The 13,483-nt window shown below is 42.4% G+C and overlaps 1 protein-coding gene across 1 annotated transcript; it reads right to left on the bottom strand.

Moving 5' to 3' along the window:
* Positions 1-1,923: 1,923 nt before the first annotated feature.
* On the bottom strand, positions 1,924-13,483 carry LOC124286807. Its single transcript, XM_046723240.1, has 10 exons — positions 12,819-13,483; positions 9,940-10,011; positions 7,656-7,805; positions 5,651-5,743; positions 5,297-5,359; positions 4,888-4,932; positions 4,489-4,574; positions 4,162-4,237; positions 3,125-4,034; positions 1,924-2,364 (listed from the first exon to the last, which is right to left on the bottom strand). The coding sequence occupies exons 2-10, from the start codon at positions 10,009-10,011 to the stop codon at positions 2,345-2,347; spliced, it is 1,515 nt and encodes a 504-aa protein (XP_046579196.1). The 5' UTR covers positions 12,819-13,483; the 3' UTR covers positions 1,924-2,344.

The raw sequence follows: 13,483 nt of genomic DNA, 5'->3' as shown, positions 1-13,483 counted from the left end.
TAACCCACCGAGGACACAGAACCAGTTAACCCATCGAGGACACAGAACCGGTTAACCCACCGAGGACACAGAACCAGTTAACCCATCGAGGACACAGAACCGGTTAACCTATCGAGGACACAGAACCGGTTAACCCATCGAGGACACAGAACCTGTTAACCTATCGAGGACACAGAACCGGTTAACCTATCGAGGACACAGAACTGTTAACCTATCGAGGACACAGAACCGGTTAACCTATCGAGGACACAGAACCGGTTATCCTATCATGAACACAGAACCGGACCACTAGATCTTGATGAGTCGTATCTTGGCCAGGAATGAGAGTTGGGGTAGTCATTGCCTGAGGTACAACAGTAGAAACTTGTTGAGTGCGTGGATGGGACGTGCTCTCTTTCATAATATGTTTACTTTGTGCCGAGGGGATACAGGGGAGGTTTAAGTGTATGTACACTGATTAAGTAATCACTGCTGTGGTGGCGGAGGGTTGGCTTTACTGGTTGAAGGTCATGCTGTTTTCACGGAGTTTCCATGATTTGCTTTCCTATTCGAAATTTTACCCACTGTGTTTTTGTGTTGTTCGGTACCCTGTCCTAACAACTGATAAGAAAGGATGGGAGTTTTTTAGATCAGTTTCGCCTGAAATTGGGAGCAGATTTCATTGGGAGTACTACCACGTCCACAACATGTTGACGTACACTTCAAGCGTGGTGCAGGTTAACTGAATGAGGTGTTTGAATTCACAAACAGGGAATGTTGACCAAACGTGGTTTGCTTTGTTGCTCACGCCAACGATGTTAGCAGTGGGTGCTACGGGTAGGGTAGATCATGCCTTTCTTGCTCCCACCTGGTGTTAGATATCTAGTGATCTAATGGATTCACTGTCAACAGCTCGTCATGATATTTGCATTTGTCTATTCCTGGCGTTCGCCTAACCCATTTGTCAAGTTTACTGATCTGTCGTTAATACTGGAGTAGAGACTGCACTTTGGCAGCTAGGCCCTATCATCAGCAGTGTTCAACATTAACTTTAGGTATAGCAGCTGAGGCGCACGTAAAATATATCGGTCCGTGCTTAAATCGCCATCACCATTACAGGCACATGATAAAATGAAGCGTGCATGCATCTATCACACACACACACACACACACACACACACACACACACACACACACACACACACACACACACACACACACACACACACACACACACACATGACATACAGACATACTCCTGCACACACATGCACGCACGCATATTCACACGCGCGCTAGTGCCCACACAAACATTAAATCACACACATGGACACATAACCCCATACTCAATCATATATTAACTCAATCATGGCTCAACCTCTCAATTATGCTTTGATACGATATTTTATGTTCTGAGGCTGTAGTACTGATGAAGGCATGGCTGTTTCTTTCAGTCTTTGTTCAGTTCAATGTACCGTGCTCTGTTATTGGTATATCTCGAATAATGTAGACACGTGTATACAGTGGGAGATATTTGAACACATGTATCTTGCTGGGTCATTGCAGATGTGTCCTCTACCGGGTTCATTCCTCCATGGCCTCATGTGTGCCATCTGTACCATGAAGTAGCGTATCTGTGCTCATACAGATTGCCTGGGCCCCGTTTCACAAAGCTCTCTTAGCGCTACGACTATCGTAAGTCAATGTTACAGCATAGGAGGTACGAGATCTGAGGCTTACGAGAAGTTTGTGAAACGGGGCCCAGGCACGCGGACAAATGGAGGTCGTGATGGTGTAGCTGGGGATTGATGGGGATATATTCAGTTGATGATTTGAAAAACAGGTCGATTATGATTGTGAACATACCAGCCTAGAGTTCAGATATTTTTGCTTTAGATTTGTGTATTCGTTGACTATTGTAAATAAGTGAACATGTAACACACATTGCGAATATACGGAAACATGTATTTAATACCGCAAAGTCATACAGATAATTGACTGATTAGATTGCAAGATTCTGGACAAACAATACACGTGACGTCTCGTCCATCCAGGCGACCTTGGGAGATAACAATTTAGGACACGGAAGCTTTATAAAAGAGTTGTACTCACTCTGTGTAGATCTGGACATTAATTAGTCAAGAAACAATTTAAAACCGAAACCCGAAACATCAAATGTTTCATCCTGTTTATGATTGTTTGGTATCTGTACTGTGAAACAAACATTATTGTCCGTACATTGGTTCGACTGTACAAGTAACATAAGGAATATTTACTGGTTAAAATTATTAAAGTCGGAACATTAAAACCTTTTAACAAAACGGAAAAGCAACATCATCTTCTTCTTCTCCAGATCAGGTTTTCATCAGCTGCATTCGAAGAAAACTGAAACACAAAGCAGCAGTGTATGAGATGAAGAATGATTTGAGAGGTATGTGCTGAAACTAAGAGCTATGCTTGACTGGAGTGCGAGGTGTGTGCTGAAACAAAGACGTGCTTGATTGACGTGCGATGTATGGGCTGAAACAAACAGGTGTGCTTGATTGACGTGACAGGTATGTGCTGAAACAAACAGCTGTGCTTGATTGACGTGACAGGTATGTGCTGACGCTGTGGATCCTGTCCAGTCACTTGCCATGTATATATTTGTTTGCCGATGTATTTATATTCTCATGTACTACCGTTGGTTGGTTGAGAAATAAACCTGTCTCTCTGTCTGTTAGACTGACTGACTGACTGAGTTTAGTTTTACGCCGCTTTTAGCAATATTCCAGCAATATCACGGGGGGGGGACACCAGAAATGGGCTTAACACATTGTGCCCATGTGGGGAATCGAACCCGAGTCTTCGGCGTGACGAGCCAACGCTTTAACCACTAGGCTACCCCATCGCCCCTGTCTGTTAGAATGACATGCGAGGTATGTGCTGAAACCAAAGTTGTGCTTGATTGACGTGAGAGAGGTTTGCTGATTCAAAGCAACAGTAAAACTACGACAGACTATGTACAGACTATTTTACAGGAACAATTGAAATGTGTAACAGAGAGATACTAAAAATCAACCATCTGCAGTATTCCAGAGATTTCCGACCAATCAGATAGTAATATATCCCGACATTTTATAGTTACGCTACACGTGGAACTCACCATTGTCGTGGCTATCAGGAACGGTTACTTTGAAGGGCAGCCCAGACTTTCTCTGACCAGACCGTGTCTGAACGGGTGTCTGTGTCTGTCTGTCCTGCCCCGAGGACCTCTTGGTTCCACGGGTCTGCTCAGCTGTTCTGGTTACAACCATCTGGTCCCTGACGCCATTGTAGTTCTGTCTGCTTGAAGACGGTGGTCGGGGCGACATTACTCCATTGCTGTCCATGTAGCCGGCAGTGTCATCAGCATCAACGCTTGAAGATCTGCTTTGTCGCCCCGAGGTCTCTCTACCATTGCTGGGAGTGACGTACCTAGTTCTCGCCCTGGTGGTTTTGTAGGTGGCTTCTCTAACCCCTCTCTCATCATCATAGCGATAGCCCTGTCGTGTACCATACTCATAACTGTTCAGAGTGCTCGAGTTAGCATGAGAGGTGGCTGTTTTGGGACGTGTGACTCTTGTCACCTTCACCTCCTCTTGGGCAAAGGTACTGTGGTAAGGACGGGCAGTGCGGTTGAATTCGGTGTAATTATCGAGCGACATCCTGCGCGGTTCATTCTTGTCCCTGAAGTACTGGATTGTGCTAGCAGGTCGATCTTGTTCAGATGCTTCTGGCCTGGTGATTACCTCGGTCTGAGGTTGTGACTGGAGTTGAGCGTGTGTTTGCCGGGGTTGGGCAGCTTCAGTTCGGGCTCTACCTTGTGACTTCAGTTGACCTGCAGCCTCTGGTTTTGCTTTTTCAGGGAAGTAGATTGCTCTCTTGGAACTCAGATCTACAGGTGTGGAGCCGACCTTGTCAACCACCTTCTGAACGTGGTTCAGGACAAATTCAAGGTGATCAATTTGTTCACCCTTCCTGTTGGTTTTCTTGACAGGCGATGCCCGCAAAATATCTTGAATTAAATCTGAAACCTTGAAATATGAATGAACAATTATAGTCGCTTATCATAAATATACAGACATTTAGGCAAGGTAAATGACCGTGACATCATTGACATCAATGTTAACAAAGATTATGGGAAATGAACTGTTACTTTACCTGACCACCCTCTACACAGGTAACTTTCATGATATCCTCAAATTTCAACAGCAGTTCCTTTCCAAGCTCGGTTTGGCTGGAAATTAAATAGTTAAATTAAACAGTTAAATAAAACAGTTTTACAAAGGCAAGACCATCAAACATAGATACTTCAGATAGAATATATGTGTGTAGCGTTAATCTAAAAATGTGTCGCTGGAAGGATACAAGTGTAGTTTCAAGGCTGGCTATTATTAGGTAACGTGTCTGAAAGACATGTAAACAAGTGCTCACGGAAAGAATTTTCCTCAGCCAGTTCTACTTTTGAGATTAAGAGCCAATACTCACGAGCGTCTGAATGTGAGCATCTTGTCCTCCACCACCTTCCGGATGGCCACGAGTGCACGTCCTGACTCGCGGAGCATGTACTCGATCTGCAACACCAGGTGTCATGGTAGGTCAGGTGTTCACTCAGTTACACTTATTCACAAGAAGCAGTATTGACATGAAACAGTTTCAGTGTCCAGGATTTCATGGTTGATGTTTTAACATTGAACAGTATCGCTCTGGCGGGGATTCAGGTGTGAACGTCTAACATCAGTATGTATCAGTATGTGCAGGGTTTAACATAACCCATGAATTTTGAGTATTGGACGCGATTTTTATCACAAATAAAAATCACAAAATATGCAGTAAATGGTACATGCTTTTCTTTTACCAGCACTACATACAGCGTGCGACAACTACCTGAAACTGTTGAGCTTTGGAGACACGCGAAGACCTCTTCATGAGCTGGAAACAAGAACAGCCGTGTAATTATAACCAGGTTTGCAGACAATAGACTAACCATGTTGTAGTTATAGATTTTGGTAGACCAGTTCATGGAAATATAAAATGGTGTGTCCTACACACAGGAATCTGTAGAGCGAGGACGTCCTACACGTGATATTGATCGTTAATTCTGATGCTTTAACATAGAATTACGATAGTCGTAATGCCAGGAACTCTTTGCGTAAATTAGGCCAGTTATTTGTTGTTTGTTTAACGAAGAAATCGACAATAATAAAGAGCTATGACGGCCGTGGGATATCCCACGACATCGGTGAGCGATGTAGCTATATATTGACCAACAGGCATACACACGCAATAAGATCACCTCATACTCCGCACTCATTAGTTTAACTTCACTGAGCCGAACTTCAAACTCCAGCAAAGCTTGCTGAAACACAGATAAAGCATACTGTGTAAATACGAATCAATTTGCTGTACAACATGATAGCATATTTACTGTAGAGTAGGCTACAAGTTAAAAGACTACGTTAATATGTTCAAAACAGAATGGGAGCCAAAACTCTAAGAATACAAATTGATCGAAGTTTCGTAAAATCTACATTTCTGGTATAATAAGCAGGAATATCCTATAATCGTTTTCGTTTTTCGTGTATCGAATATTTTGCATAACTAATTATGTGCGATATTTAAAACAGCTGGATACCATGTCATGTTTTACCTGTGCTCCCTGTGCGAAGGCCTCGTAGTTCCTTAAAGCGGCGAACAAGGGCCGAAGTGACGATCCGACAAGACTCCACAACATTGACTGGTCCTGTGTAGGAAATGGTTACACTGAGAGTAATGTCATCTTAATCCAAAACTAACAGGTACACGTATAATACATATCGGTTCACTGAGCGAGTGGGTACATTGACACTTGGGCCGTTATCACATAAATATAGTCCGCTGACAAACTGGAGAACCGTGTAGAAGAGCGTGGGCATTGATGCGCTGTGCAGTTGTATTCAAGGATATGAGGTGAGGTGAAATTGGGTTTAACGTCGTGCTTGAGAATATTTCGCTCATATGACGACGTGCATGCGTGTGTATGTGTATGTGCGGCTGCTTGTACTAGCCCAGACTTAAGCTGGTTTTATAGTGCTAGCCCACTGAGATACCATGCCGCAGTGAAGCATGAATACCCCACTCAGACACATTATACTGACTCCGAGCCGACCAGTCCTTGTTGTACCAATTAATGCCGAGCGCCAGGCAGGAACCAACAAGTACCATTTTTTTTTAACGTCTTTTGGTATGACGCCAAGGATATGAAGACACACAATAGTGAGTGAGTTTAGTTTTACGCCGCTTTTAGCAATATTCCAGCAAAACCACGACGGGGAATGGGCTCCACACATTGTGCCCTTCTGGGGAATCGAACCCGGGTTTTCGGCGTGACGAGCGAACGCCTTAACCACTCGGCTACCCAACAGCCCCGACATAGACAATAATACGGCCTGAACCAAGAACTAGTGTTTCCCGCGATAGTTACCCACACAACAATACTCACCAGCTATTTGGATCTCCGTGTCATCATTCAAGTCACCACTTAAAACAAACATCGTGCGCCTTGTTGTATTTCCGAATAGTCCCCTACACCCCCATTTGTATACGACCTCACTATGGTGGACTGGGTGGCCGTAGTATGTGATCTGTGATCTGTGTGGCATTGTTTGGCGACGACGTGGATTGTTGCACATGTCAGTGACGAGATCGCCTAACACACCTTTATTACTTACAGACAGTGAGTGAGTGAGTTTAGGTATACGCCTCACTCAGCAATATTCCAGCTATATGGCGGCGGTCTGTAAATAATCGAGTCTGGGACCAGACAATCAAGGGATCAACAGCATGAACATCGATCTGCACAACTGTGATACGATGACAAACCAGTTAGCGAGCCTGACCACCCGATCCCGTTAGTCGCCTCTTACGACAAGCATGGGTTACTGAAGATCAATTCTAACCCGGACCTTCACGGGTTACTTACAGACAGACAATCGTGATTAACAGTATATTGCTGTCTGTGACATGTGAGATTTACAACATCAATCACTACAGTTTCACACTGACATCATTCTCTTCCCACAGAGGTTACTCCTGTCATATCTTCCTCCGTAACCTCTGTTCTAATACGGCCATATTTCCCGGTTCTCGTAAAATCCCCTAGCGGCAAAAGATCGCAACACGAATTATCTCCCTTCTTTCTATCCAATCAGAACACGCGTTACATCGACTTAGATTCAACTTGACTAACACAAGCAAATGTGGGGCCACAAATATCCCCCCATCTGCCGGGGACTTGTGTTGATATTACACACAAGACGTTTAATGGCTAGCTTGTCCGTTGTCAACGAGGGCGATGGAGACGCCACTGATCCGCCATAACATGACTGAGTTCTGTCTAGAAGAAACGTTTGCGCATCGCGCAGGGGAAGAGGTTTAGTTTTCTCGAAGCATACGGAAATTACCGAGGCCTTGCGAATGATCACTTTTGAAACAACGTCGCTGATTGCACAACTAAATCTGATTACCTCCAATCACGAGTCTTGAACGCTCACACCATGAAAGGGCCGTATTAGAACAGAGGTTACGTAGGAAGATATGACAGGAGTAACCTCTGTAGGAAGAGAATGCACTGACATTGGCTCATGGGTATATCTGGTCAACAGTGACCGACTGACCTCGAGGTAGATCTTCAATTCCGGGAGTATCTTCCATGTCTTGGGGCACATGTCCACCATGGTGGTCAGTAGATGGGCGTTGGCGTCCTTCATCACCTCCATCTTCTCCATGTAGGCTTGTAGGGCCTTGGTGACCCGGGCCACGTGGCGCTGGTGGAAGTGTGTACTGATAGTCTCAACAACAACTAAGATGATCTTACCTATGTTAGTCCGTAGCAACAACTAAGATGATCTTACCTATGTTAGTCCGTAGCAACAACTAATTAGATAGTTTTACTAAAGTTAGTCCGTAGCAACAACTAAGATGGTCTTACCTATGTTAGTTTGGAGCAACAACTAAGATGATCTTACCTATGTTAGTCCGTAGCAACAACTAAGATGATCTTACCTATGTTAGTTTGGAGCAACAACTAAGATGATCTTACCTATGTTAGTCCGTAGCAACAACTAATTAGATAGTTTTACTAAAGTTAGTCCGTAGCAACAACTAAGATGGTCTTACCTATGTTAGTTTGGAGCAACAACTAAGATGATCTTACCTATGTTAGTCCGTAGCAACAACTAAGATGATCTTACCTATGTTAGTTTGGAGCAACAACTAAGATGATCTTACCTATGTTAGTCCGTAGCAACAACTAAGATGATCTTACCTATGTTAGTCCGTAGCAACAACTAAGATGGTCTTACCTATGTTAGTCCGTAGCAACAACTAAGATGATCTTACCTATGTTAGTTTGGAGCAACAACTAAGATGATCTTACCTATGTTAGTTTGGAGCAACAACTAAGATGATCTTACCTATGTTAGTCCGTAGCAACAACTAAGATGATCTTACCTATGTTAGTTTGGAGCAACAACTAAGATGATCTTACCTATGTTAGTTTGGAGCAACAACTAAGATGATCTTACCTATGTTAGTTTGGAGCAACAACTAAGATGATCTTACCTATGTTAGTCCGTAGCAACAACTAAGATGATCTTACCTATGTTAGTCCGTAGCAACAACTAAGATGATCTTACCTATGTTAGTTTGGAGCAACAACTAAGATGGTCTTACCTATGTTAGTTTGGAGCAACAACTAAGATGATCTTACCTATGTTAGTCCGTAGCAACAACTAAGATGGTCTTACCTATGTTAGTTTGGAGCAACAACTAAGATGATCTTACCTATGTTAGTCCGTAGCAACAACTAAGATGATCTTACCTATGTTAGTTTGTAGCAACAACTAAGATGATCTTACCTATGTTAGTCCGTAGCAACAACTAAGATGATCTTACCTATGTTAGTTTGGAGCAACAACTAAGATGATCTTACCTATGTTAGTCCGTAGCAACAACTAAGATGATCTTACCTATGTTAGTTTGGAGCAACAACTAAGATGATCTTACCTATGTTAGTTTGGAGCAACAACTAAGATGATCTTACCTATGTTAGTTTGGAGCAACAACTAAGATGATCTTACCTATGTTAGTTTGGAGCAACAACTAAGATGATCTTACCTATGTTAGTTTGGAGCAACAACTAAGATGATCTTACCTATGTTAGTTTGGAGCAACAACTAAGATGATCTTACCTATGTTAGTCCGTAGCAACAACTAAGATGATCTTACCTATGTTAGTTTGGAGCAACAACTAAGATGATCTTTACTATGTTAGTCCGTAGCAACAACTAAGATGATCTTACCTTTGTTAGTTTGGAGCAACAACTAAGATGATCTTACCTATGTTAGTCCGTAGCAACAACTAAGATGATCTTACCTATGTTAGTTTGGAGCAACAACTAAGATGATCTTACCTATGTTAGTCCGTAGCAACAACTAAGATGATCTTACCTATGTTAGTCCGTAGCAACAACTAAGATGATCTTACTTATGTTAGTTTGGAGCAACAACTAAGATGATCTTACCTATGTTAGTTTGGAGCAACAACTAAGATGATCTTACCTATGTTAGTCCGTAGCAACAACTAAGATGATCTTACCTATGTTAGTTTGGAGCAACAACTAAGATGATTTTACTTCAATTAGTCTGGAGCAACAACTAAGACGGTCTTACTTGAGTTAGTCCGTAGCAACAACTAAAATTGTCTTACTTAGATAAGCTCGGTGGTTTATCTTGCTAAGATAATCCGTGAAAACACATCTACTAGTATTACCTATTATCATCTTAATATTTCAGTTCCCACATCTCGACGATGAGCATGGTACAAACGTTTGTTTAAGGATGAGAGTTGTGAGTATCTCCGTATAAAACATTTACTGGATTAAACTGACATAAACTTACCGGAGGTCCTTTGAATATATCAAAATAGGAGGGGGTGTCCTGTCCCTTGTCTCCGGAGGCGGGCTTGTCCATCTGAATGATCGCAACACATCGACATGAGTGAGTGAGTGAGTTTAGTTTTACGCCGCACTCAGCAATATTTCAGCTATATGGCGGTGATCTGTAAATAATAGAGTCTGGACCAGACGATCCAGTGATCAACAACATGAGCATCGATCTGCGCAATTGGGAACCGATGACATGTGGCAACCAAGTCAGCGAGCCTGACCACCCGATCCTGTTAATCACCTCTTACGACAAGCATGGGTTACTGAAGATCAATATTCTAACCCGGCCCTTCACGGGTAACATCAACATAAAATGATATGATATGATAATAGTGTAATACATATAACATGTATGTAATAGAACGTTAAAGTTTCCCATGCTGAAATCAAAAATAAAGCTGCGAAAAGAAGCAGGGTAATCGCAGGGTAATCGCATTATATGTTGTCAAAATGAGTTTTAGAATGCAATAATAGTAGATAGAACATACATTGTCTGACATCATTTCACTGGCCCGGCTACGTTGATAATGACTTAAACATCACTGTGTATATTATTAAGTCGATTCGGCAGTTACCATCGATACTGATCTTTCATAATATTGTAGGTTATCAGTTTCACTGAGGAAACATACAGGTTTTTCCCCGAAATGGTTCCATTTATATGCGTTTTAACAAATACATGTTTACTAAGATATTGTAGACGTCTTGCAGGGATATGAGCGTCACTGAGTGTAGACTGATCCCGCTGAGGAGAATGGTGTGACATGTTGATTATAGAGAGCTAATTATAGGACGCACGATCTAATCAAAACTACGCGCAGTCAAAGGCGACCCAAGGATCGAGTGGTCAGTCGCTGTGACTTGGTTAATAACATGTCATCGTGACCATATGGCCTAGATCGATCACTCATGCTTACAGTAGCAGTCATGCACCGGATAGTAATAATAGAGCTGGCATATTGCTGGCATAGAGCTGACATAGAGCTGGCATAGAGCTGGCATATTGCTGGCATAGAGCTGGCATAGAGTTGGCATATTGCTGGCATAGAGCTGACATAGAGCTGGCATAGAGCTGGCATATTGCTGGCATAGAGCTGGCATATTGCTGGGAGCGACGATGAACAACGATCAAATACAACAAATGCGCATACAACGGGACGAATTCCCACTCAACATCTCAGATTTTGAAAATGCCAGAGAAGTTTGTTCTTTATTTATCTATATATTAACGGTGGCTTGGTCGCTTGATAGCTGTCAGAGTGGCCAGGGCCTAGATTTTCGAAGCTCTCTTAGCGCTAAGATAGGCGTAAGTGCCATACATTAACATTAACCTACGACTATCTTAGCGCTAAGAGAGCTTCGAAAATCTAGGCCCTGGCCTTCTCCGCGCCGGTGGTCATCGGTAGTTATCCACACCCTACATCCACTGTGACCATTCGATCCCGACCTGTCTTGCATTTCCATGAAACTGATGTGCCATGCGACGCCCTTGCCGGGTTCATGGACCATGTAGCAACAACCGACCATTGAGGGTCGGCCGGGGGCAATGGGGGACCTCACTTATAATTTATTCGGTCGATTTATACACGTATGTCTTGCGTATATTCCGTGTGTCTCAACATGAGAACTGAATTGCAAAATACCTCAAAATCGATAGGAGTCTAGTAAATATCAATACGGTGCGCGAAAAAAAACCTATCCAACATTTGTTATTTGTATGCCCATCACTGGAAAAAGTTGTTCAAGAGACTGTCGTGACCATATGCATGGCTACACGTTGACATCTTCACAGGAGGGGTGCTCAACGGAAGGGAAAATAGAGCAACCATGTTCTCATTTGGAGACAAACGGACAGTAGCAGACATAACACTCCAGGGGCGGATACAGCTTTTTGAGAAAGGGGGTAGGGGGCGGTGGTTGCACACTCTTAAGAAAGGGGGTGCACACTTCTTTTTTGCAATGGTCATTCAACTTTCCTCAGGATCCGCCTATGCACTCTGTTTATATATACTGGCTAACTAGCAAAGTGTCAAACAACTATTTTCTCTGCTATCGTTAGTTAGTGGCAGTAAATCGAATCATTGTTGATACTAATAGAAGTCAATACTGAAATTAAATTCTTTTCACGCCAATCCATTTTATTAGTATATATACGTTCAACTACATACGTATAAAAAATATGTAAACAAGACTGTGTAATGGATTATCGAAGTTTTACCGTAAGTTGTCTGTGTAGTGGGTATAAAAGATAAAACTATCAAGACTTTCAATACATCTGTTTCTGTTCGAAATGTAAAACGGAGTGAGTGAGCGAGTTTAGTTTTACGCCGCACTCAGCAATATTCCAGCTATATGGCGGCAGTCTGAAAATAATAGAGTCTGGACCAGACAACCCAGTGATCAACAACATGAGCATCGATCTGCGCAATTGGGAACCGATGACATGTGGGAACCAAGTCAGCGAGCCTGACCACCCGATCCCGTTAGTCGCCTCTTACGACAAGCATGGGTTACTGAAGATCAATATTCACGGGTCTGTAAAACAAAAGATAACACAATATCCACATCATTTGCAACTTCACTGAATGGGGTTGAGATCACTCGCTGCTTTTCCGATATGCAACGCTTTCATCATATGTTATTTCAGTGCTGAATATATCTATTGTATTTATATTTAGAAATATTTCATGCCAGCTGGTCCTTCTCCTCTGGTCTGTTTTTTAAGGACATGCATTCGAAACAACCAGTCTTCTTAACCTAAGTTCGTTTGAAAGACTTGAAAGGTACATACATAATTCGTTACTACATGTCACAAGCAGATTGAGATCTCACCTTTGACGTAGATCTGCGCCTGCACTACGCCAAGTCGGCAATGTCGAAGGGCGGAAGGAATGACGATGTCCTTCTATGACGTCACAGTGTTTGTTACGTCATTGTTAATAAAAGTGGAGCGCAAAGTGTATGCGGAAATGAATTTGGTATTGAAATATTCGTAGGTTGTAAAATAATTAAATAACAGGAACAGTGAACCTGTGTCTTCTCGTTGTACAACAAATCTATACCGTTACCCCTTACTGTGGGTTTAACAGCTTGTGTGTTTTGTAGCAAGCCTTGCTTCAAGCACTACAAGCCCATTCAGTAGCAGCGCTAACCGCCTCTCAGTGCTTCGGCCATTTATCTATTGATATGCTTTTCTCATCTCCAACCTCCACCAGCAAAAATGCAGACGGGTGAAATTTCATAAAAATGCAAAGAAAAATGTTTTGTATTACTTATTCAGGAAATTTTATAATTTATATCACTTAGTAATAGTCTTAAATTAATTTATGATGCAGATCAAGTTGCTTTGCTTTGGAAACGTTGTTTAAATAATTGTACATGAAAGATCAAGCCATCCCGTTTTCTTATGAGCATGCAATGGTAAGAGGATATTTGTTTTTCATATCTGGGTATAAATATCCCCAGCGGCGGGTACAACTGTATTATTTCAGGCCTGA

Source organism: Haliotis rubra, unplaced genomic scaffold (assembly GCF_003918875.1).
Source record: "Haliotis rubra isolate DU_JTF1 unplaced genomic scaffold, ASM391887v1 Scf391, whole genome shotgun sequence".
In the NCBI taxonomy this organism is placed as follows: Eukaryota; Metazoa; Mollusca; class Gastropoda; order Lepetellida; family Haliotidae; genus Haliotis; species Haliotis rubra.
Note: the sequence above shows the minus strand (reverse complement) of the source record. Positions and strands in the feature narration are given on the sequence as shown.